The sequence below is a fragment of the Lathyrus oleraceus genome, chromosome 6, assembly GCF_024323335.1.
Source record: "Lathyrus oleraceus cultivar Zhongwan6 chromosome 6, CAAS_Psat_ZW6_1.0, whole genome shotgun sequence".
Taxonomy (NCBI): Eukaryota; Viridiplantae; Streptophyta; class Magnoliopsida; order Fabales; family Fabaceae; genus Lathyrus; species Lathyrus oleraceus.
Genome location: NC_066584.1, coordinates 144,852,766 through 144,875,253, shown reverse-complemented (window position 1 = coordinate 144,875,253; position 22,488 = coordinate 144,852,766). Strand labels below are relative to the sequence as shown.

The 22,488-nt window shown below is 35.4% G+C and overlaps 1 protein-coding gene and 1 long non-coding RNA gene across 3 annotated transcripts; one reads left to right on the top strand and one right to left on the bottom strand.

The window, feature by feature from the left end:
* Positions 1 to 3,395: 3,395 nt before the first annotated feature.
* On the top strand, positions 3,396 to 4,451 carry LOC127092802 (NDR1/HIN1-like protein 10). Its single transcript, XM_051031698.1, has one exon. The coding sequence runs from the start codon at positions 3,693 to 3,695 to the stop codon at positions 4,320 to 4,322; it is 630 nt and encodes a 209-aa protein (XP_050887655.1). The 5' UTR covers positions 3,396 to 3,692; the 3' UTR covers positions 4,323 to 4,451.
* An 11,015-nt stretch (positions 4,452 to 15,466) lies between these two features.
* LOC127092801 (uncharacterized) lies at positions 15,467 to 17,118 on the bottom strand. 2 transcript variants are annotated; one of them, XR_007792287.1, is made up of 5 exons: positions 16,710 to 17,118; positions 16,525 to 16,613; positions 16,289 to 16,431; positions 15,913 to 16,062; positions 15,467 to 15,686 (listed from the first exon to the last, which is right to left on the bottom strand). It is a non-coding gene; the product is annotated as an uncharacterized LOC127092801 (long non-coding RNA). The 2 variants fall into 2 exon arrangements; XR_007792288.1 differs by having other exon boundaries at positions 16,534 to 16,613; positions 16,710 to 17,117.
* Between the last annotated feature and the right edge of the window lie 5,370 nt (positions 17,119 to 22,488).

The window sequence follows — 22,488 nt, the reverse complement described above, 5'->3', positions numbered from 1 at the left end:
TATGTTGATGTTTCGTGTTGGTATGATTTTATGTGTGTATGTTCAAGTATTCCTCTGTATGAAGGTTTTAACAGAACAGTGGACAATTCTGAAGTAATTCAGGATGCTATATATATGAAGATTCTGACTAATCTCATATTATTATGGACTCGACAGTGTTTCGATTTGATCAAGTGAAATGTGCATCTCTACGTGTATCCCTAATATTTTGCTAAGCTCAATTTGATCAATTTTATTTTGCATCATAGATGACTCACATATGTCAGAGTATATTATGTTATTGTTATGCGTTGGTCTGATTTTATGTGTGTAGGTTCTTTCACTCTCTCATTCATAGTTTTCATTAGGTTGGACATGTTATTTTCTTTATGCTAGCTAGATTGAAAATAAGTATGGAAGTATTGATATAACCTATGGTCCTGGTGGTAAACCTACATCAATTGGGAAATATCAATGGCTACATCTTCTGATATAGGTGTTAAGTGGTAAACCTACATCAATTGGGAAATATCAATGACTACATCTTTTGATATAGGTGTTAAGTGGGAATTTCATCAAACAAATGCACCTAATCGAATGGTATCTCCTTTTCGTTATCCACGTAGTTTTATGCAATTTATCTTTTAATGAGTTATATTTATTTATCGTAAAAAATGAAATAGTAGGTCGCTATTACACTTGAATCTAGAAAGAACAAAATTGATCTCCTAACTTTAACGGATCCTAACTTTAACCAATGCTAATTTTGGGACCGTAAAAATCAATGCATATGGAAAGTGGACTTCTCTTTTTCTTTGAGCAATTATATTATATTAACTGTTGTATAAACTAGAATAGAATTTCAGTTTACCAAAGTTCAATATTAAAGTAATATGGTATAAATTTTCAAGAATGTGATGAATTGTTATGCATTATTGTGAGAAATGAGTGAATATTATTGTATTGAAAAGTTTATATATTAGTGGATTATAGAATCTGAAATTTAACGATTTCCCTCTGAATTTTATTTATTCTAATGAGTTTTATGCTTAGATTCTACAATTTTACTCTGTTTTGTTTTTGTCCTCTAATTCTAACTAATTTCATAGGTGTAAAAGTCTAAATAAATTTGTAGTGTAATATTTTTCTATATAAATAGAATCACATATAACTTATAAATTTGTAGTGTAAAACAAATTTAGTGCAAAAAAATTTATTAGGAAAGAAACGGTAATTATAAAAAGTTTTTTTTTTTTTGTAACAATTAGTATAAAATATCATTATAATGTCATGTCATGCAGTTAATAATAATTATTAGCATATTTGTATAATGAGCGCATTTTATAAGTATTATTTGACAATGTAATGCAAATTAATCTCATATAATGTAAATTCATTAATTAATATCATTTTATTGTCATGTAATATAAATTAATAAATTGTAAGTAACTAGAATTATACTTTTTATGCGAAATTTTTTGAAAGCTTGGTCAATGTATTTATTTGAAGCTTTTATGTATTTCACTTAATAGCTCACAATGTGTTTTTTTTTTGTTATTTAATGGATTATATATCTATAGTAACCATATAATTTCCTTTTTTTCTTTTCTCTCGTGCTTTTGTGCGTTGAAACAACTTAAAATACTTAGGACCTGTTTGAATTGATTTCCAAAAACTGTATTTTAGTTCTCAAAAATTATAAAACTAAAAATTTGTTTGATAATACTTTTCTATCATAGAGTTTTCAAAATTAATTTTAGTATTCTGTTTTTAAAAACTAAAAAGTGAAAACATCTTTTAGATGTTTTTCTTTTCTATTTGGTGTTTTGAAAATATTCGGAAAATAATGATTTTTCATTAATGGCATTACCGTAAATATGTTAAAATTTTTATTTTTTATTTTGTTTTTGCAAGTGAATTTTTTTAATACAGCATCAAGATAACCATGTTTTGTGTTTTTCTAATTTTGTTTTAACATATTTGTGAAATTTTTTACTGTATCAAACGTTTTATCCATTTTTAATCGTAGAAAAAAATTCACTTTAATATAGAACTCTCTCAATTGATTATTTTTAATCAAAAGTAAAATTTATAAAAATATATTTAAATTGGTAAAGTTTATCTTTTTTTAATATAGTCCATATTTGATGACTCATAAAAATTATTATATCTTTTATTTGGCATTATTTATTTAAAGTCTTAATTATATTTAAATTTTATTTTAGATCCCTTAATTTTTATTGGTTCTATGTTGCTCCGTTATATTACAGTACCAAATACTTTAGTACTTTAATTTTTATTTTGATATTTTATTTATTTTAAAAATTATTGTAGATTCTAAAATAAATTAAATAACATTGATTTGAATGTTATAAAAAAATTAAATTAATTATAAATAAATATATTATATATGAGTTTTGCTAAGATAGAGTCATTTAATTTTTAACGATATTATATATATATATATATATATATATATATATATATATATATATATATATATATATATATATATATATATATATATATATATATATATATATATATATATATATATATATATATATATATTCAAATGATTAATAAAATATTAAAATAGAAAATTTTAAATATTCAGATTTTTTATTAACTTATCTTATCCGATTGATAAAATTATATATAATTGTGATTTGTATTAGAGTTATTTTACTATAAGACCTAAAAGATTAGATTTTAGGATCTTTAAGATATTCATTTTTAAAAAAAATTAGAAACCAAAATCAATTTCTCCAAACAAATTTTTAAGTTTTTAATTTTTAAAACGATTTTTAAAAACAGAGCTACCAAACAGATTTTATTCTATTAATTTTTTTAAAAACAATTTTTTAAAATTGATTTATAAAATCATTTTTAAAAATAGAAAATCAAAACTCCGAACCCTTAGAATTACATATGTATATATAAGTCTCCTTAAATTTCATTAAGTTTTTTTATTATTGAAATGTCAATGACAAATTCGATTAAGTTTGTCATAGAACTTCAATTTTGAATAAAAAATATAATGAAATGGTTAATGTAGAAATCAATATTATATTACATTTTCAAATTGTAGATAGTATTTTATGGGAATAGATGGTCTCCGGTGGAATTTCCATTGGATTACGTGTAATTTAAATCCTTATTTTTAAATTTAATATATATTTTTTTATTATATTTTTAAAATTAATATTTATAGAGATCATGTATGAAGAACATTAATGAGACTTTCAAATTGTAGATAACATTTTATAGATAAATATCTTTTCTATTAGATAGACAAAAGTAAAAAGTAGGAAAGAAGAACGAACCTAAATACATTTCATGATTAATTAATTCTTTTCAAATTTATCACTGAATCTAAATATATTTTATAACTTATCAAATATATTTACATGAATCTAAATATATTTTATAACTTATCAAATATATTTACATGTGCGGGAGGATAATATCTTACCAATATTAATAGGAGATTGTAATCAACTGTCTGTACCCTATATAGATCAACACATAGAAGCTTCAATTTCTGCATAACAAAATAACTAAACAGCACACCTACTTCAATAAATTTTTCAACGTCCTTTATCCCACTTGTTTACATGCTTATATATACACCATCCCACTCACCACAAAGCACACTTTAATAATTTTCATAATTTATCAAAATTATCAATTTCATAATTTTCAGCAGTTTTATGGCACCGGTGCAGCCGCACAACCGATGTAGAAGATGCTGTTGCTGCCTCTTCAGCATAATTTGGAAGCTTCTCTTGGCAATAATCATCCTCGTTGGTCTCATATACCTCATTTTCTCCCTCATCGTCCAACCACGAGCCTTCAAATTCAGTGTCAAAGAAGCAAAACTCACCCAATTCAACTACACCACCACCACCAACACACTCCGTTACAACCTCGTACTTAACTTCACGGCACGTAACCCAAACAAAAAACTCAACTTTTACTACGATGAAGTTGAGGGACATGTGTCCTACCACGGAACAAGGTTCGCTTCAACCGACATTATAACGTGGTTAAATTCGTTCCGTCAATACACCAAAAGCACGAACCTTATGAGTGGTGTTTTCTCAGGGCAACGTGTTGTGGTTTTTGATCAAGATCAAGTTTCTGATTTTGAACATGACAAGAAAGAAGGAGTTTTTCATATTGATGTGAAATTATACACTAAGATGAGGTTTAGGCTTGGTGATTATATTTTTGGAGATAATAAGAGTAACATTAAATGTGGGATTGATGTTCCTTTTTGTTCTAATGGGACCAAGCTAATGAATGCATTTGAACCCACCACATGTGATGTTCATTTTTAAGGGTCATTGTGTCACGCGCATTAACTATTTCTTGGATTTGTTAGATGGGCTTTCATTTTGCTTAAGCCATTTGTTTTTGTAATATTTTGGACTTTATGAAAAAATGTTGAGAGATTGTTTCATTCTTTACCCATGTAGTGACAGATTTTGGATTATGTATGTGTTTCAATTGAATGGTAAATTTAATGATGAATGTGTTTATTATGAATTAAAATAAAATTTATTTAAAAACGTATAATTATGAATGGAAAATTAATATTAAAAAATTATATATAATGTTTTGGACTTGACTAAAACTTAAACGGTATTAGACTTGGCTAAAGCTTAACTTATGACTCACACACAATTCTAATCGTAAATCTTACACTCACGATTTTCATTGACATGATTGCTAGAGTGTTTGTAGGTATACCACGTCTCAGAATGTTATAGATCAATGTTAGTTTGATTGGATCATTGGCGTTGTCTTTGGGAAATGAATTTAACGTTTCCATGACCATTTTTGGTTTTGGATATAATGGAGAACTTATGACGATATTGACATGTGGCATGTGTGACCTCCATAAACCAAAATCAGTGACATAATGTGACTAATGAGATTGTGGAGGAACATACACCCACACCAAGACGTTATAATTGCATCTTATTCACTAATGATCATCTATTTTTCAATCTTAGAGGGGAGGGACCCATTCCCGAAATCAAGGGGCTCTCTTCCATGATTAGGAGATTCTAGAGGTTCTCTTCTATTCAACGGTGATCAAGAACCAAAAGTTCTCCTAAAAGGTACGTTGGTAACAATCCATAGACATGTAGAAGTCATTAGAGAGTTGAATGAATGTGTGTAGATTGTAGAGGTCGTACACAATCCCACACATATGCAGCAGCCGTCAAAGCCCAAAAAACCAAACTTGGTGTCGGGGTATGCAACTTTTGCTTCTAACTTTTTGTGATGCCTAACGAGGAGTAGTAAGGATGACACTGTTCAAAGAGATTTCATTCCTTGACTCTGGTCTGTCTAGACACGGAAAAAAAATATTTCTTTCTTTCATACCCTTGCACCAAGGTTGGGTTTTTAGGCTATAATGATTGCTACGTAGGTGGGGGTTCTCATTTGACCTCTATGCTCTATATGTTGAGATATAATATAATTCAAGTTGTGTGTGACCAAAGCTCAAACGATAATTAGGGTTTAGGGTTGTTATATTTATTACTTAGTAGTCAAGTCACTTAGGTGTATATAAATAGATAATTTGTAATTCAGTTTTGTATCACAATCATTCTTCAATAATAGTAATCTTTATTTTTTTATTCTCTCTCTCTCTCTCTCTCTCTCTCTCTCTCTTTCTCTCTCTCTCCTTACTAAAAGTGCCTCACACACTAACAAATTGGTATTTAGAGCTCCGGTTAGGTTTTTGATCGTGTTTTCAAGAATCACACGTCAATGATCGTGTTTCTGAAATTGTGGGTTATTAATCAATCGTTGTAAAGATGAATGGTACTAATGGTATTCTGAATTCTCTTTCAATTCTTGACGGCAAGAATTGGATCCGATGGAGAAAATGTAACACCCTTCTACCCGAACGACATATTTAATTATATTATCAGAGTACAACATGTAGAAGAGTTTACATTCCTTACAACATAACACTTATTCCATTTCAACATAACATATATTATTTAATATTTAAATCTTCGCAGCGGACAACAACACAAATATTATAATTCATCATATAACAATTCATAATAATGTTTCAACATTATCTAAACAAAACATTTCAACATTAGTCATCATAGACAACGTAAAAAATATTATAGTATCTATCGAATCCCATAATCCCGGTGTCACATGACCAGAGCATTTGACTCGACTCTGTAGAATAACTCTACACTTATTCCTCGAACCTCAACAATATCTACTCCGCTTTATCTGCACATTGCTCATCATAGATGAACATAAACACATGCAGAAGGGGTGAGAATTACATTATTAAATAATAGTATAGCGACAGAAATATAAACATAAATATATTTCACATATGCCAACACAGCTCATCATAATCATCATAATCAACATACTCATGAACATCAACAAAACAACATATCAAATGCAATGCACACACCCATGCATGACTCAACACGACTCGGTATACCCATTTTGTGACCAACTACAGGATCACCACTCCCAGATTCATCACCATAGAATCCGAGTTCCCCGTAAGGAACCAAGCCTCTCAACAAGCCCGGAGTCAACAACATCATTGGAACTCAGTCCGTTCATCACTAGGCATCGGCCTTTCATGAATGCATGCACACCAAGCATGCATCATAATCAACATAGCAACAACAGCATCATATAGTCATGTTATCATCATCATTAACACATTCTATCATAAAAGCATATCACATCATGCCACATAATCAAACACAGTATTATCACACTCTACTAATATCTATACCACTCAAAGCAACGGAAAATGATCCCTCGTATCCTATGCATCAGCTAAGTTACCTCGCTCAGCCTAAACAACAAAAACTGCACAACAACAGTCCAGGAAAGACCACAATTCTGCCCATACGCGTATTGCCTATGCCCATACGCGTATTGCCCACGCCTGACCAAATCCATACGCGTATTACCCATGTCCATACGCGTATGCTACGCGTATCACATTCCCATACGCGTACCAACAGAGACCAAAACACGTTCAAAACATCATCTTCCTCATCCATACGCGTATTGCCTAGCGCCATACGCGTACCAGCCATCTCTTACGCGTATTGCCTAGTGCCATACGCGTATGACCAGAAACCAGAATTCCAGATATGCAATGGCTCCCTCTGCTACGAGATCTATCCAAATTCATCCCTCCACAGTCCAAATTTCACACAAAATCACTCATATCATCTAATACAATAGTCCCCTATTCGATTTCACAAATCCTAACATCATTGCATATAATTTCTACGAATTCCTTCGATTAAAATCCTAATTTCGTTCATCCAATATTTCACCATTTTCAGCATATTATTGTTTAATAAGGTTCAGACCCCTTACCTCTTTGGATTGAAGGAAGCTCTGAGCAATCTTTGGCCTTTTCCTCTTCCTTCTCTTTCTCTTCAGCGTTTCTCCCCTTTCTCTGACTCTGAGGCAACAACACGTGAAAACTCTGAGTTCTCCCTTTGGCCTCTTATCAAATTTCCACTTTTACCCTTCCACTCTTCATATTCCATTTATTTTATTATTTAATTATTATTAAAATAAATAACACCTATAATAATAATAATAATAATAATTCCCAATATTATTTAATAATTCCTTTTTACCTTCAAATAATCATATTAAATAATATTTAAATTATTCTAACGATAATCGGGGTGTTACAACTCTCCCCCACTAAAAGAGTTTTCGTCCTCGAAAACATACCTCAAGCAAATAGAGCCGGATACGACTCCTTCATCTGATCTTCACGCTCCCAAGTCAAGCTCTCACCAGCTGGACCTCCCCAAACAACTTTCACTAGAGCAATTTTCTTACCTCTCAGGGTCTTCTCTTCTCGGTCATCTATCCGAATTGGCAACACCTCAACGGTCAAATTATCCCTCACCTGGATATCATCCAACTGAACAACATGCGAAGGATCCGTAATATATTTTCTCAACTGAGATACATGAAACACATCATGCAGATTAGAAAGCGACGGCGGTAAAGCTATCCGATACGCCACTTCCCCAACCCTCTTCAAAATCTGATACGGACCCACAAACCTCGGAGTAAGCTTTTTAGACTTTAAAGCTCTACCCACACCCGTCGTCGGAGTAACTCTCAAGAACACATGATCTCCCTCTTGGAACTCAAGTGCCTTTCTCCTGTTATCATGATAACTCTTCTGACGACTCTGAGAAATCTTCATTTTCTCCTGAATCATCTTAACCCTTTCAGTCGTCTGCTGCACAATCTCAGGTCCGAGTACAACACTCTCACCTGATTCATACCAACACAATGGAGTTCTACACCTCCTACCATACAATGCTTCATATGGAGCCATACCGATACTAGCATGAAAACTATTATTATAAGTAAACTCCACCAACGGCAAATAACTATCCCAAGAACCACTCTGCTCCAACACACAAGCTCTCAACAAATCCTCCAAGGATTGGATAGTTCTTTCGGTCTGACCATCAGTCTGAGGATGATAAGCTGAACTCAACCTCAACTTAGTTCCCAACGCTTTCTGTAAACTTTCCCAAAATCTAGAAGTAAATTTGGGATCTCTATCAGACACAATACTGGATGGAATACCATGCAGCCTCACTATCTCCTCAATATACAACTCTGCCAACTTCTCTAAAGAGTGATTAATCTTCATCGGCAAGAAATGCGCCGACTTAGTCAATCGATCCACAATCACCCAAATAGAATCATTACCTTTCACTGTTCTCGGCAATCCCGTCACAAAATCCATGGAAATGCTATCCCACTTCCATTCAGGAATCTTCAAAGGTTGCATCATACCTGCCGGTTTCTGATGTTCAATCTTTGACTTCTGACAAGTCAAACAGGCATACACAAACTTAGCAACATCTCTTTTCATACCAGTCCACCAAAACAACTTCTTCAAATCTTGATACATTTTAGTTGCACCTGGATGGATACTCAATCCACTCCTATGGCCCTCTTCAAGAATACTCTTTTTCAATTCAGACACCTCAGGAACACAAACTCTACCTTTAAATCGCAGGATGCCATTCTCATCAATCTCAAAATTACCACCATTACCCTGGTTAACCATAGTAATATGATCAACTAGAGCGACATCAACTTGCTGACCATTCCGAATATCTTCCAGAATTCCACTAGTCAACTTCAGCATACCCAACTTTACACTATCAGCGGAAACTTCACAACCCAAACTCATATCACGGAACTGTTCAATTAACTCAAGCTCCCGAACCATCATCATAGACATATGTAGAGACTTCCTACTCAGCGCGTCTGCAACTACATTAGCCTTACCGGGATGATAACTTAATTCAAAGTCAAAATCCTTCAGTAATTCTAACCACCTTCTCTGCCTCATATTTAACTCTTTCTGATCAAACAGGTACTTCAGACTCTTGTGATCACTGAACACTTCGAATCTGGAACCATACAGATAATGCCTCCACATTTTCAACACAAATACAACAGCTGCAAGTTCTAGATCATGCGTAGGATAATTCCTCTCATGAACTTTCAACTGTCTAGAAGCATAAGCTACAACTTTACCGTTCTGCATCAAAACACCACCAAGACCCATCAAAGAAGCATCACAATAAACAACGAAGGACTCACCAGGATTAGGCAAGATCAACACTGGAGCACTGGTCAACCGCCTCTTCAACTCCACAAAACTCGCTTCACAAGCTGCATCCCACACATACACTTGACCCTTCTTAGTCAACTGCGTCAACGACAATGCCAACTTAGAGAAGCCCTCAATAAATCTGCGATAATAACCAGCTAACCCCAGAAAGCTGCGTATCTCAGTAGCAGACTTCGGAGTCTCCCACTGTAATACAGCATCAACTTTAGCCGGATCAACAGAAATCCCACCACTCGAAATCACATGGCCAAGGAAACTCACTTCCTTCAACCAGAACTCACATTTAGATAACTTTGCATATAATTTCTTTTCTCTTAACACCTGCAAAACAATTCTCAGATGTCCTGCATGCTCTTCTTCCGTCTTAGAATATATCAATATATCATCTATGAACACCACAACAAAATTATCAAGGTACGGATGAAATATACGATTCATATATTCCATAAACACACCTGGAGCATTAGACACACCGAACGGCATCACAGTGTATTCATAATGACCATACCTCGTACGGAAAGCAGTCTTCGCAATATCATCTGACTTCACTCGGATCTGATGATAACCCGACCGCAAATCAATCTTACTGAAAACATGCGCTCCAACCAACTGGTCCATCAAATCATCAATCCTCGGCAATGGATACCGATTCTTGATAGTCACCTTATTCAACTGCCGATAATCGACACACAACCTCATCGTACCTTCTTTCTTCTTCACTAACAATACTGGTGCACCCCAAGGAGAAACACTTGGACGCACAAACTTCTTCTCAAGCAATTCTTCAAGTTGCTTCTTCAATTCAACTAATTCAGTTGCCGACATTCTATAAGGAGACATCGACACCGGACTCGTACCTGGTACTAAGTCAATGGCAAATTCGACTTCACGTTCTGGAGGTAATTCCCTTACATCCTCCGGAAACACATCCTGAAATTCACAGACAACAGGCAAATCTACACTCACCACTTTCTTATCCGTTTGCAGAGACGCAAATAAAGCGAATATCTGAGCTTCATCTTTCACAAATTCCCCCACCTGCCTAGCAGATAGAAATCTTGCCTCATCATTCTCACCAACTTCAGAAAACCGCACCGTCTTCCTATAGCAGTTGATAAACACGCCATAGAATTCTAGCCAATTCATTCCCAGAATAATATCAATTTGGTGCAAGGGCAAGCACACCAAATCAACCACGAACTCTCTCTCAAAGATCGTCAAATGACAACCTCGACAGACAACAGAAGTTTTCACAGAATCATTAGCAGGAGTATCTATCACCATACTTCCGCCTAGGGACGACATAATCACACCAATCCTGGTCGCACACTCATACGAAATAAACGAATGAGTAGCACCAGTGTCAACAATAGCAAGCAATTCAACATTATTAATCAAGCAAGTACCTTTAATCAGATTATCTTCTTTAGGAGCTTCAGCCCCACTCAGAGCAAACACCCTACCAGTAGTATGAGCTGCAGTAGCCGCCTTCTTCGGTTTCGAGCACTGCGAACTGATATGGCCTTTCTCGCCACAATTAAAACATGTCGGACCAGCATCCTTACATTCCGTAACTCTATGACCAGCCTGACCGCATCGGAAACATCTCAGCACTTTCTTGGTACAGCTATCAGCACGGTGGCCTGGCTCGCCACACTTGAAACATTTACCAGCTATGGGAGATCCTCCCCCACTTGGCTTCTTCTCATCTACCACTTTTTGCTTACCTTTACCATTCGGAGATGCATAAGGACTACCACGATCCTTATTCTTCTTCTCACTAAGACTCTTGTAATGAGCAGTTCTAGCCTTGCTATCTTCATCAAATATCCTGCACTTATTAACCAGTGTTGGAAACCTACGAATCTCCTGGTAACCAATGCCTTGTTTGATCTCGGGACGCAACCCGTTCTCAAACTTGACACACTTGGATTCCTCAGCATCAGCATTATTATAATGAGGACAATACTGCACCAGCTCCTCAAACTTCGAAGCGTAATCAGCAACAGACATGTTACCCTGCTTCAGTTCTAGAAATTCCATCTCCTTCTTACATCGCACATCAGCAGGAAAATATTTCTCCAGAAAGGCCGTCTTGAACCTTTCCCAAGTCATCTCAGCACCTGGTACTTCAATTCTCTGGCGAGTGTTATCCCACCAGTTTTCAGCCTCTTCAGATAACATATGCGTACCAAACTGCACCTTCTGTGCTTCAGTACACGTCATCACCCGGAAAATCTTCTCAATTTCCTTCAGCCAAATCTGAGCACCATCTGGATCATAGCGCCCTTTGAATGTAGGAGGGTTATTCTTCAGAAACCTTCCCAAATTCCTAAACTCGTCGACCGGCGGATTCTGCTGCGCCTGCATAGCCTGCGCCATAGCAGCCAAAGCCTCAGCAATCGCACGGTCATTTTCTCCAGCCATACTCTGCACAACACAACCACAACCGTTAAATATCGACAGTGTCATTTACACTAATCGACCAACAGGGAAAACCTCACATTATGACTCGACTGGACTGACCATGCTCTGATACCACTAATGTAACACCCTTCTACCCGAACGACATATTTAATTATATTATCAGAGTACAACATGTAGAAGAGTTTACATTCCTTACAACATAACACTTATTCCATTTCAACATAACATATATTATTTAATATTTAAATCTTCGCAGCGGACAACAACACAAATATTATAATTCATCATATAACAATTCATAATAATGTTTCAACATTATCTAAACAAAACATTTCAACATTAGTCATCATAGACAACGTAAAAAATATTATAGTATCTATCGAATCCCATAATCCCGGTGTCACATGACCAGAGCATTTGACTCGACTCTGTAGAATAACTCTACACTTATTCCTCGAACCTCAACAATATCTACTCCGCTTTATCTGCACATTGCTCATCATAGATGAACATAAACACATGCAGAAGGGGTGAGAATTACATTATTAAATAATAGTATAGCGACAGAAATATAAACATAAATATATTTCACATATGCCAACACAGTTCATCATAATCATCATAATCAACATACTCATGAACATCAACAAAACAACATATCAAATGCAATGCACACACCCATGCATGACTCAACACGACTCGGTATACCCATTTTGTGACCAACTACAGGATCACCACTCCCAGATTCATCACCATAGAATCCGAGTTCCCCGTAAGGAACCAAGCCTCTCAACAAGCCCGGAGTCAACAACATCATTGGAACTCAGTCCGTTCATCACTAGGCATCGGCCTTTCATGAATGCATGCACACCAAGCATGCATCATAATCAACATAGCAACAACAGCATCATATAGTCATGTTATCATCATCATTAACACATTCTATCATAAAAGCATATCACATCATGCCACATAATCAAACACAGTATTATCACACTCTACTAATATCTATACCACTCAAAGCAACGGGAAATGATCCCTCGTATCCTATGCATCAGCTAAGTTACCTCGCTCAGCCTAAACAACAAAAACTGCACAACAACAGTCCAGGAAAGACCACAATTCTGCACATACGCGTATTGCCTATGCCCATACGCGTATTGCCCACGCCTGACCAAATCCATACGCGTATTACCCATGTCCATACGCGTATGCTACGCGTATCACATTCCCATACGCGTACCAACAGAGACCAAAACACGTTCAAAACATCATCTTCCTCATCCATACGCGTATTGCCTAGCGCCATACGCGTACCAGCCATCTCTTACGCGTATTGCCTAGTGCCATACGCGTATGACCAGAAACCAGAATTCCAGATCTGCAATGGCTCCCTCTGCTACGAGATCTATCCAAATTCATCCCTCCACAGTCCAAATTTCACACAAAATCACTCATATCATCTAATACAATAGTCCCCTATTCGATTTCACAAATCCTAACATCATTGCATATATTTCTACGAATTCCTTCGATTAAAATCCTAATTTCGTTCATCCAATATTTCACCATTTTCAGCATATTATTGTTTAATAAGGTTCAGACCCCTTACCTCTTTGGATTGAAGGAAGCTCTGAGCAATCTTTGGCCTTTTCCTCTTCCTTCTCTTTCTCTTCAGCGTTTCTCCCCTTTCTCTGACTCTGAGGCAACAACACGTGAAAACTCTGAGTTCTCCCTTTGGCCTCTTATCAAATTTCCACTTTTACCCTTCCACTCTTCATATTCCATTTATTTTATTATTTAATTATTATTAAAATAAATAACACCTATAATAATAATAATAATAATAATAATAATTCCCAATATTATTTAATAATTCCTTTTTACCTTCAAATAATCATATTAAATAATATTTAAATTATTCTAACGATAATCGGGGTGTTACAGAAAACAGATGCAATCTTTGTTTTCCTTTCATGAAACCCTTGAAGTGGTTACTAATGGCGTCCCTGAGCTTGCTAGTAATGCAAATAATGCTTAAAGAGTCACAAACAAGGAGGCAAAGAGGAAAGATTGAAAGGTTGCGTATTGCATTCAATTGGCGGTAGATTCGGCAAATTTCGACAAGATTTCTCATGTTGAATCTGTAACACCCCAATATTTATTAAATTATTTTAGTTAAGTTAATTGTGATTTATGTGTGTTTTATTTAATTATTGTGTGTGAATAGATAAATAAGAGGGTATGTGTGTGTCCTATAGATAGAGGTGTAGAGAATAAGTTATGATTTGTTGGAGTTTACATAAACTATTTAGAATCTTGATAATTAGAATAAAGAATATTTTAATTTAATAAATAAATAAGTGTAATGTGAGTGTGGAGAGTAATTAATTGAATTGATAATTGGTAGATTTATTTAAAATTATTTAATTAATTAAAATAATATTTTAGTTTATTATTTAAATAAATAATAAAATAAAAAAAGGAATAAGAGTTTGTAGATATTTTGGGGGCAAGTTGGGAATTAGAGAGAAAGACGAGGGTAAGGTAGGAATATCCTAATGAAGGAATTGGATTTTTATTTTAAAAAGAGAGTTTGTAGAAGGGAGTGATATCAGTACGTAGAAAAAGAGAAAAAAAAAAAAAGAGGAAGAGTTAGGGAAAAGAGAAGAACAAGAGGATAGCTAGAGCTTGAAGGAGAAGAACATCATCCAATTCATAATTCTAGCTAGAAATCAAGGTAAGGGGAGATGCACTTCTCTAATGGGTGTTAAAGCAGGAGGGGTAGAGTGGAGGTACCTGTCGTACCCTAAAATTTGCCCTCTCTTTTTCACATTTTTCATTCAATCTATGACTTGTGATTCATCTGCATTCATCCATTATGCATCATGCATTCATGTTAATATAAACCATAATTCACGCCTCTTGGTTGATTGAGGTCGATTGTTGACTTCTTGGTCAACCGATTGACCGAAGTTAACCATCCATTCCTAAGTCCATGTTGTCTCGACTTTAGTAACGATCATTATCTAGGCTTTTTGGATCACAGTGCTCTGGATTTCTTTGTTGAATTTCAGTTTTTATCGATTTTTAAATCTAATTTCAATTCAATCCTAATTGATCTTCAATCTAACGACTCAAACTCTAATCGATTTTTATTTTTAAATGAGTGCTAGATTCCTTAAATTGATATCAAATTAATACCAAATTTTAAATTATCGAACTTTAGCATCAAATTAATTTTAAATATGAATGGATGTTTATTGGATTTTCAAATTGATTTTGATTGATTTTTTATTTTAAATTAATATTTAGATTAACTTTGGATTATTTTTGAGTCCATATTCATTTATCCATTAAGCAATTCAAGTATCCATTAACATTTCAAATATCCTTCAATAATCCATAAACCAATTTACAATCCAATCCATCTCATATCCATATCCAAACCATGTCCATTAATACAACCAACATCCATTAATAAGTCCAGGTCACCACTTTAAATTTGGATATCCATTAGCAAGTAGGCATCCAATGCAGCAATGTGAAACTGAAAAAACCTGCTAACCTGCAGCAAAACCAGAACACTTCACTTGCAGACCACTCACCCAGACTCAAGAAACACAAGAAAATTGAAACCAAATGCAAGTTAGATTCATTTCATTTTGAATTTCAATTTCACTTATAACTAACTTATTGAATTTACTAACCAACTCTGAATTTAAGTTGAATTTTAGATGAATTTGAGTTGGAATTTCTAATTGATTTTTGGAAAGATATAAATAGTACTTCACCTTTCATTCTGCAGAATTTTCAATCATCCTCATCTTCTTCCTCCTCATTCTGGATTCTACATCTCCATTCCGAACGCCGCAACCAGATCTCACCAGATTCTGCAGCCAAGCCTCCAATGCAGCAATGTGAAACTGAAAAAACCTGCTAACCTACAGCAAAACCAGAACACTTCACTTGCAGACCACTCACCCAGACTCAGGAAACACAAGAAAATTGAAACCAAATGCAAGTTAGATTCATTTCATCTTGAATTTAAATTTCACTTATAACTAACTTATTGAATTTACTAACCAACTCTGAATTTAAGTTGAATTTTAGATGAATTTGAGTTGGAATTTCTAACTGATTTTTGGAAAGATATAAATAGTACTTCACCTTTCATTCTGCAGAATTTTCAATCATCCTCATCTTCTTCCTCAATTATCTTTTTCCTCTTCATTCTGGATTTTACATCTCCATTCCGCAACTGATCGCCACAACCAAATCTCACCAGATTCTGCAACCAAGCCTCCTTCACCCTGTAAAGAACCACACCCACATCGAATCAGAATCAACAAAGCAGAAGAATGAGCGATTAACGTAATAGAAAAACGACTTGCAATCCTCTTAACCTCACTCACGCAAACGATTCAATACGCACGGTAGCAGGAGGCTTCGAAAGAAGGAAAGGGAACCACACCAATAGAACTCGACGACAATTCTGCACCATGTACCATGACGCAATGAACTCAGAATTCGCAGAAATGTAGAAGAAGAAGGGAGAATCAAAACAAAGAAAAGAAGAAGAAATTGGTACCTGTTCGCACCACGAAGTCCGGTAAATTCTCTTCCACAACTCCTCGCGATCCCTGATTCGTTGCGTCACGGTTCATTGTGTCGTTCGCCTCGTTTCGTCTTTCGATTTGGCGCGCACAATAATGAACCGATTTAGATATAGATGTTGATTTCAGAAATCGATTAAACCTCGACACCTTGTTCTTCATCTGCTCTCCATCGATTTGGATTTTAATCTGGAATTTGGATGATGATGGTTCCGGATTTGAGGTTTCTCATGGCTTCATTGGAAAACGAAAGTGCGGAACGAATAGGTTTGGTAGATCCGGTTTCGGCCTTGCTCGTGTTTGCCGTTGAGAGATCGTGAAGGAATTGAAAGGGAGTTAGAGTTTGTAATACAAGCATGGCCAAAGTTGTTTTGCAGTATGGAGAAGCGTTGGACTCAGATTCAGTTGCATTGGTGGGAGCTTGGGCCTTGAGTCCAAACGGGCCCAAACGTTTCTTGCACATGTACCTCAGATATTCGAGATTGCACCTCCTCTCTAATCTTATTTTCTGGGCCTATACCTCATACCTAAGTCCGAATATACCAAACATACAACCAAAATCTGGGCCTGCACCCCCTTTTCTAGCCCATGTTGTGGTTTTCCCCATTACTTATTTTATTTTTACATTTGTGTGTTATTTAGATTGATTAGAGATTCAATTAGATTAGCTAAGATTTGTCATCTTGTTTAGTTTAATTAGTTTGTTTTTAGAAATATTAATTTTTGATCAGTTTTAATTGATTAGAATTAATTAGAGTTAAATCTTAAATTCGATTAGTTAATAGTTTTTTTAGAATTGTAAGGAAGTGTTTTGATTAACTATTATTTTTTGAGTAGAGATTACTTAGCTTGTTATGTTTATAATCAGACTAGAGAATTCTCTAGATTTTTTAGAATAATAAGATTTGTTTAGCTTTTAATGCTTGTTGATCTTCATGATTAAAATTTCAATTCAATATTAATCATTTTACCCCTAGACTTAAAATATTGATTTTAATACATGCTCCCTTAACTTAGGACTCTTAATTAGAAACTCTTGATTTAATGCCTGTTCCCCTAGTTTAGGGTTTTAAATCATCTAATGTCATTTAGTTGATTAATTTAATAATATTATTATATATAATTCAACTATTATTTTAATCCTATTAATTAGCATTGACCAAAGGATACTTTGGTCAACCAAATCCTTTGTAATCGTGTTGTAAACTCCTAGCTTAATTCAAGTGACTAAAAGGCCCTTGGTCACTTGATATGGCAAGTTCATTATGCTCAAGCTATCGTGGATATGCTGAATCTCATACGCTCATGACCTTAAGTTTCGAATGCAAGATCAAGACTTCAAGTCAACATCAATCAAGCATAGATAGCAAAGTGGACTACTTCTCAAGCAAAACAAAGGTATCAACACCTGTTGATCGTAATTCAAAGTGTGCCACATGAGTCTTAAGCAATAGAGAAGGAATGGGACTGGAGAATTCCTACCCCCATTCTGAATATCTTTGGATATGGGACGAATGACCCAGTGCTCATCGTATTCACCCCTATTCATAGACTTTAACATAATTCGAATCATACGATTGGAAAGTCTCTCTTCACAAAGCAGTAATACAACAAGCAAGTACTACATCAACAACTTATCAATCATGAATCAAGTTGTACGACACGAGCCTTAAGAAATGGAGAAGGAGTGAGACTGGATAATTCCTACCCCCATTCTGAATATCTTTGGGTATGAGACGAATGACCCAATGCTCATTGTACTCACCTCTATCAAACGATTGATAAGGTCTTCATCAATACAAGAACAATAAAGATTCTCCTCTCGTGACTTGAAAGTTAGGATGAGAACTACATGCCATGAGCCTTAAGTAGTAAATGAGGAACGAGACTGGAGCTTTCCTATACTCATTCTGGATATCTTTGGGTGCGAGACATTTGGCTTGTTGCTTATCGTATCCACCTTTACTCATAGACTTTAGTGTGATTCTTATCAAGTAACTATCAAGTCTATTCCACTATTTCATACAATCATTCTATCATCTTTTCTTTTGCCTCCTTAATCAGTTTTGTTTCAGCCGTAGTAGGCTGAACTACGAAAGCTCTGATTTCCTTATTTCACTATAAGGATACGTAGGTAGGAGAATCCAGATTCTTCGCGAGCTACCTTATTTATCAATCTATCCTATTTTATCGATCAATCTTCCAACACCCCAATAGTGGAGCATCCTTTTCTATCAGCAACTTGTGGTCTTACACCCTCTTCTAATCCCATTCTTTGCCTTATAAGGTGTTAAACCTTGGCTCTTAGATTTTGATCTTCGCATTGAGAGTCATAGACTCTGGCATCTAACTATCTTTGCCTTATGAGGTGTTAAACCTTGGATTTCCAATCCAATTCTTTGCCTTGGGAGTCATAGACTCTGGCATCTAACTTTCTTTGCCATGTGAGGTATTAAACCTTGGCTCTTCGATTTTGATCTTTTCCTTGAGAGTCATAAACTCTGGTATCTGACTTTCTTTGCCTTGTAAGGTGTTAAACCTTGGCTCTTCGATTTTGATCTTTGCCTTGAGAGTCATAGACTCTGGTATCTAACTCTCTTCTCCTTGTGAGGTGTTAAACCTTGGCTATCCTATTCGATTCTCCGCCTTGAGAGTCATAGACTCTGGCATATCTATCTCTTTTACCTTGTGAGGTTTTAAACATTGGTTATTTGATTCAATTCTCAGCCCTGAGAGTCATAGACTCTGGCACTTGATTATCTTCGCCTTGTGAGGTGTTAAACCTTGGAAATTAAATTCTTTGACACCATCAGTAATAAACTCTGGTAGTCATACCTTACCTTGAAGGTCATGAACCTTGGCACTCCTTTTCATCCTTGAAGGGTATTGGACCCTGGGAAATCAATCTCGTTCCCTTTTGTTTCAGCTGTAGTAGGCTGAACTACGATTGCTCTGATTTTCTCATTGCACGATGAGAATACGTAGGCACGAGGTTTTGAATCCTCCTCGAGCATACTTATTTATTCTTCTTCTTTCTTCCTTAGGGCACCTTTCATACCTTTCATGATCCATTATCTATCTTCGATCATCGAACCATTCACCTAGTGACATATTGTTTCTTTGAAACCAAAATACATATTTCTTTGGATACCCATATATACCCTTTAAGGGCGATATAGTGACAGTCTGCATTTGTACCTATAGTTGTTTGGAATATCCCCAAACATTTAATTCCTTCTTTTTTCGGCTCAACCATATAGTGATACAGTGATGTAGGCCCTCACTTGTAGTTCGTGCCACCTTCTCTCTATGGTACAAATTCCATTTCTCTTATGGATTCCGATGTATATCTGACCTTCGATTTAAAATAATACTTCTTCAGTCACTTATTCCCGAATATTCAATTCTGTGACTTTGGTCACTTCATTCCGTTCATCTCCATGATGCATTCATACTCTATCCTCATTCACTTCATGTGATATTTATTGGTTTAAGCCCTAGAGGCCAATATTTTTGGTACTTGTATTAAATTATTTATTAATAATAAAAGGCTTTTTCTTTATTATGTTTGTTTAATAAAGTCCCTAGAATAGATAGTCCGTTTAATGTATCAAGTGTCACTTAATCATGAGATCACATTAAACATAAGGACACTATTCTTAAAGTATCCGTCATCGAGCTTTATTGTGAAGTGGGATAACATTAAAGCATTAAGACTATTATGTATATAGACTGATGATCACATCTCATGGATCATGGATAAGGAGTTATCAAGTCTTAAACATAGGTATGAATATTAAGAGTAATATTTATACTGGATTGACCCGCTATGAGAATACTATATAGAATGTTATGCACAGTGTCATAAGTTATTCTCATGGTGATAATGGTGTATACCACCCTTCGACCTGAAACCACTATGGACCCTAGATGTAGAGTCGAGTGCCTTATTGCTGATCAAACATTGTCCGTAATTGGATGACCATAAAGACAGTTGATGGGTACTCCACGAAGCATGCTAAGGGACATAAGTGACCTAGATGGAATTTTCCCATCCTGTGTAACAGGATAAATGTCTATGGGCCCAATATTGAACTGGACAAGGATGACACAGTCTATGCCTTGTGTTCAATATAGACATAAGGGGAAAAGGGTAATTATACACATAAGTATTATCACAGAAGGATTTGTCAGATCACATGACATTTTCGTGTCTTGGGTAGCAGTGATGTGTTGCTAGATACCACTCACTATTTATTATGTTAAATACGTGATTTAATATAATTGCCAATGCCGCGAAAACCTACAGGGTCACACACAAAAGGACGGATTGATGAGAGATGGAGTAACTAAGGAATATCGTAATGTACGGTGCACTTAAGTGAATTGTAGAACATCGTAAGGTACGGTGTACTTAAATAGAATATGAAATATGGTAAGGTACCACGCACTTAAGTGATATTGGCATATTATAAGATATGGGCCACATACATTTGAGTGGGCTTTTTAGCTTGCACCCCACACAAGTGGTTCTATAAATAGAACCCTTGTGTAGAAGCATTTGTGCAGTTGCAATTTCGTTTCTCTCTCTCTCTCTCTCTCTCTCTCTCTCACTCAAAGCCTTCATTCGTAGCAGCTAGCACTGAGATTGAAGGAATCCGTTCGTGTGGACTGAATAGAGGCGTTGTCATCGTTCAACGTTCGTGATCGCTCCGTAGATCTGCATCAAAGGTTACAATCGCCACAAGAGGTAACAATTCTATCACTGATCATGCCCATTCGTAAGGATCATTAAAGGAGAAATTTTATATTCCGTTGCGTTTAGGATCGCCCTTCTCCTTCAATATTCCCTATTCTGAGCCAAATACACGATCTCTTTGTGCTCCATCTTGTATCTCTTTGTGAATCAAGAGTTGTTTGGCTTGTACCCAAACACTTAATTCCTTATTTTCTGATTGTTCCAATACAGTGATACTGTGTTGTAGGCCCTCACTTGTTGGTTCATACCTGTTTACTCTTGGGTTAGTGTGTCACCCTTGTTGGAGTTCAAAACAACACAATTCTTTGGTTCAGACCATACTTTGGTCACAATTCTTTTCATCTTCCACCTCTAGTTCCTTGAACTACGAAGCTCTGAATTCCTCATTGCACTATGAGGATACGTAGGCATGAGGGCCCCAATCCTCACCGAGCACTTTATCTATTTCTTTCCCTTTTTCCCCATTCTTTTGTGAGTAATCTTAGATATCACACCTATTTGAGCGAGAACAATCAAAACGGTTCCCATGGAGTACCGTGGATGTCAAAGGTGCTAATACCTTCCCCTTGCATGACCGACTTCCTTACCCAACATATCTCTTTCCCCCGGGTTTTATCGATGTTTTCCCTTTCCTTTTGGAATAAATAAAGTTCGATGGCGACTCTGTTGTATGTTCGACCGTGCGATATGTTCGAGTATATTTCTGCTAGCTTCAGTACCCTTAACCTCCCATATGGTTTGTTCTTCCTTTGGGTTATAATAAATATGATGAATAACATGATTTTTAGTTCTGCTATGATTACTTACGAATTCGTGTACTTTATTTGGGGTAATTATTTTGTATGTTATATGTTCATAAACATGAGTTTTGTTTCGAGATTGGGATTTTTAAAGCATGAATAATTCTGTTTTTTTAGTTAAATCAGTATAATAACATGTTACATTAATAGGAATTAACATGTTATTGTGTGGTATTCATGTGCTATAAGTTTCTG

Bases quoted from the DNA above. Each gene is read 5' to 3' on its own strand.
- LOC127092802 (XM_051031698.1), top strand. From the start codon at position 3,693: ATGGCACCGGTGCAGCCGCACAACCGATGTAGAAGATGCTGTTGCTGC.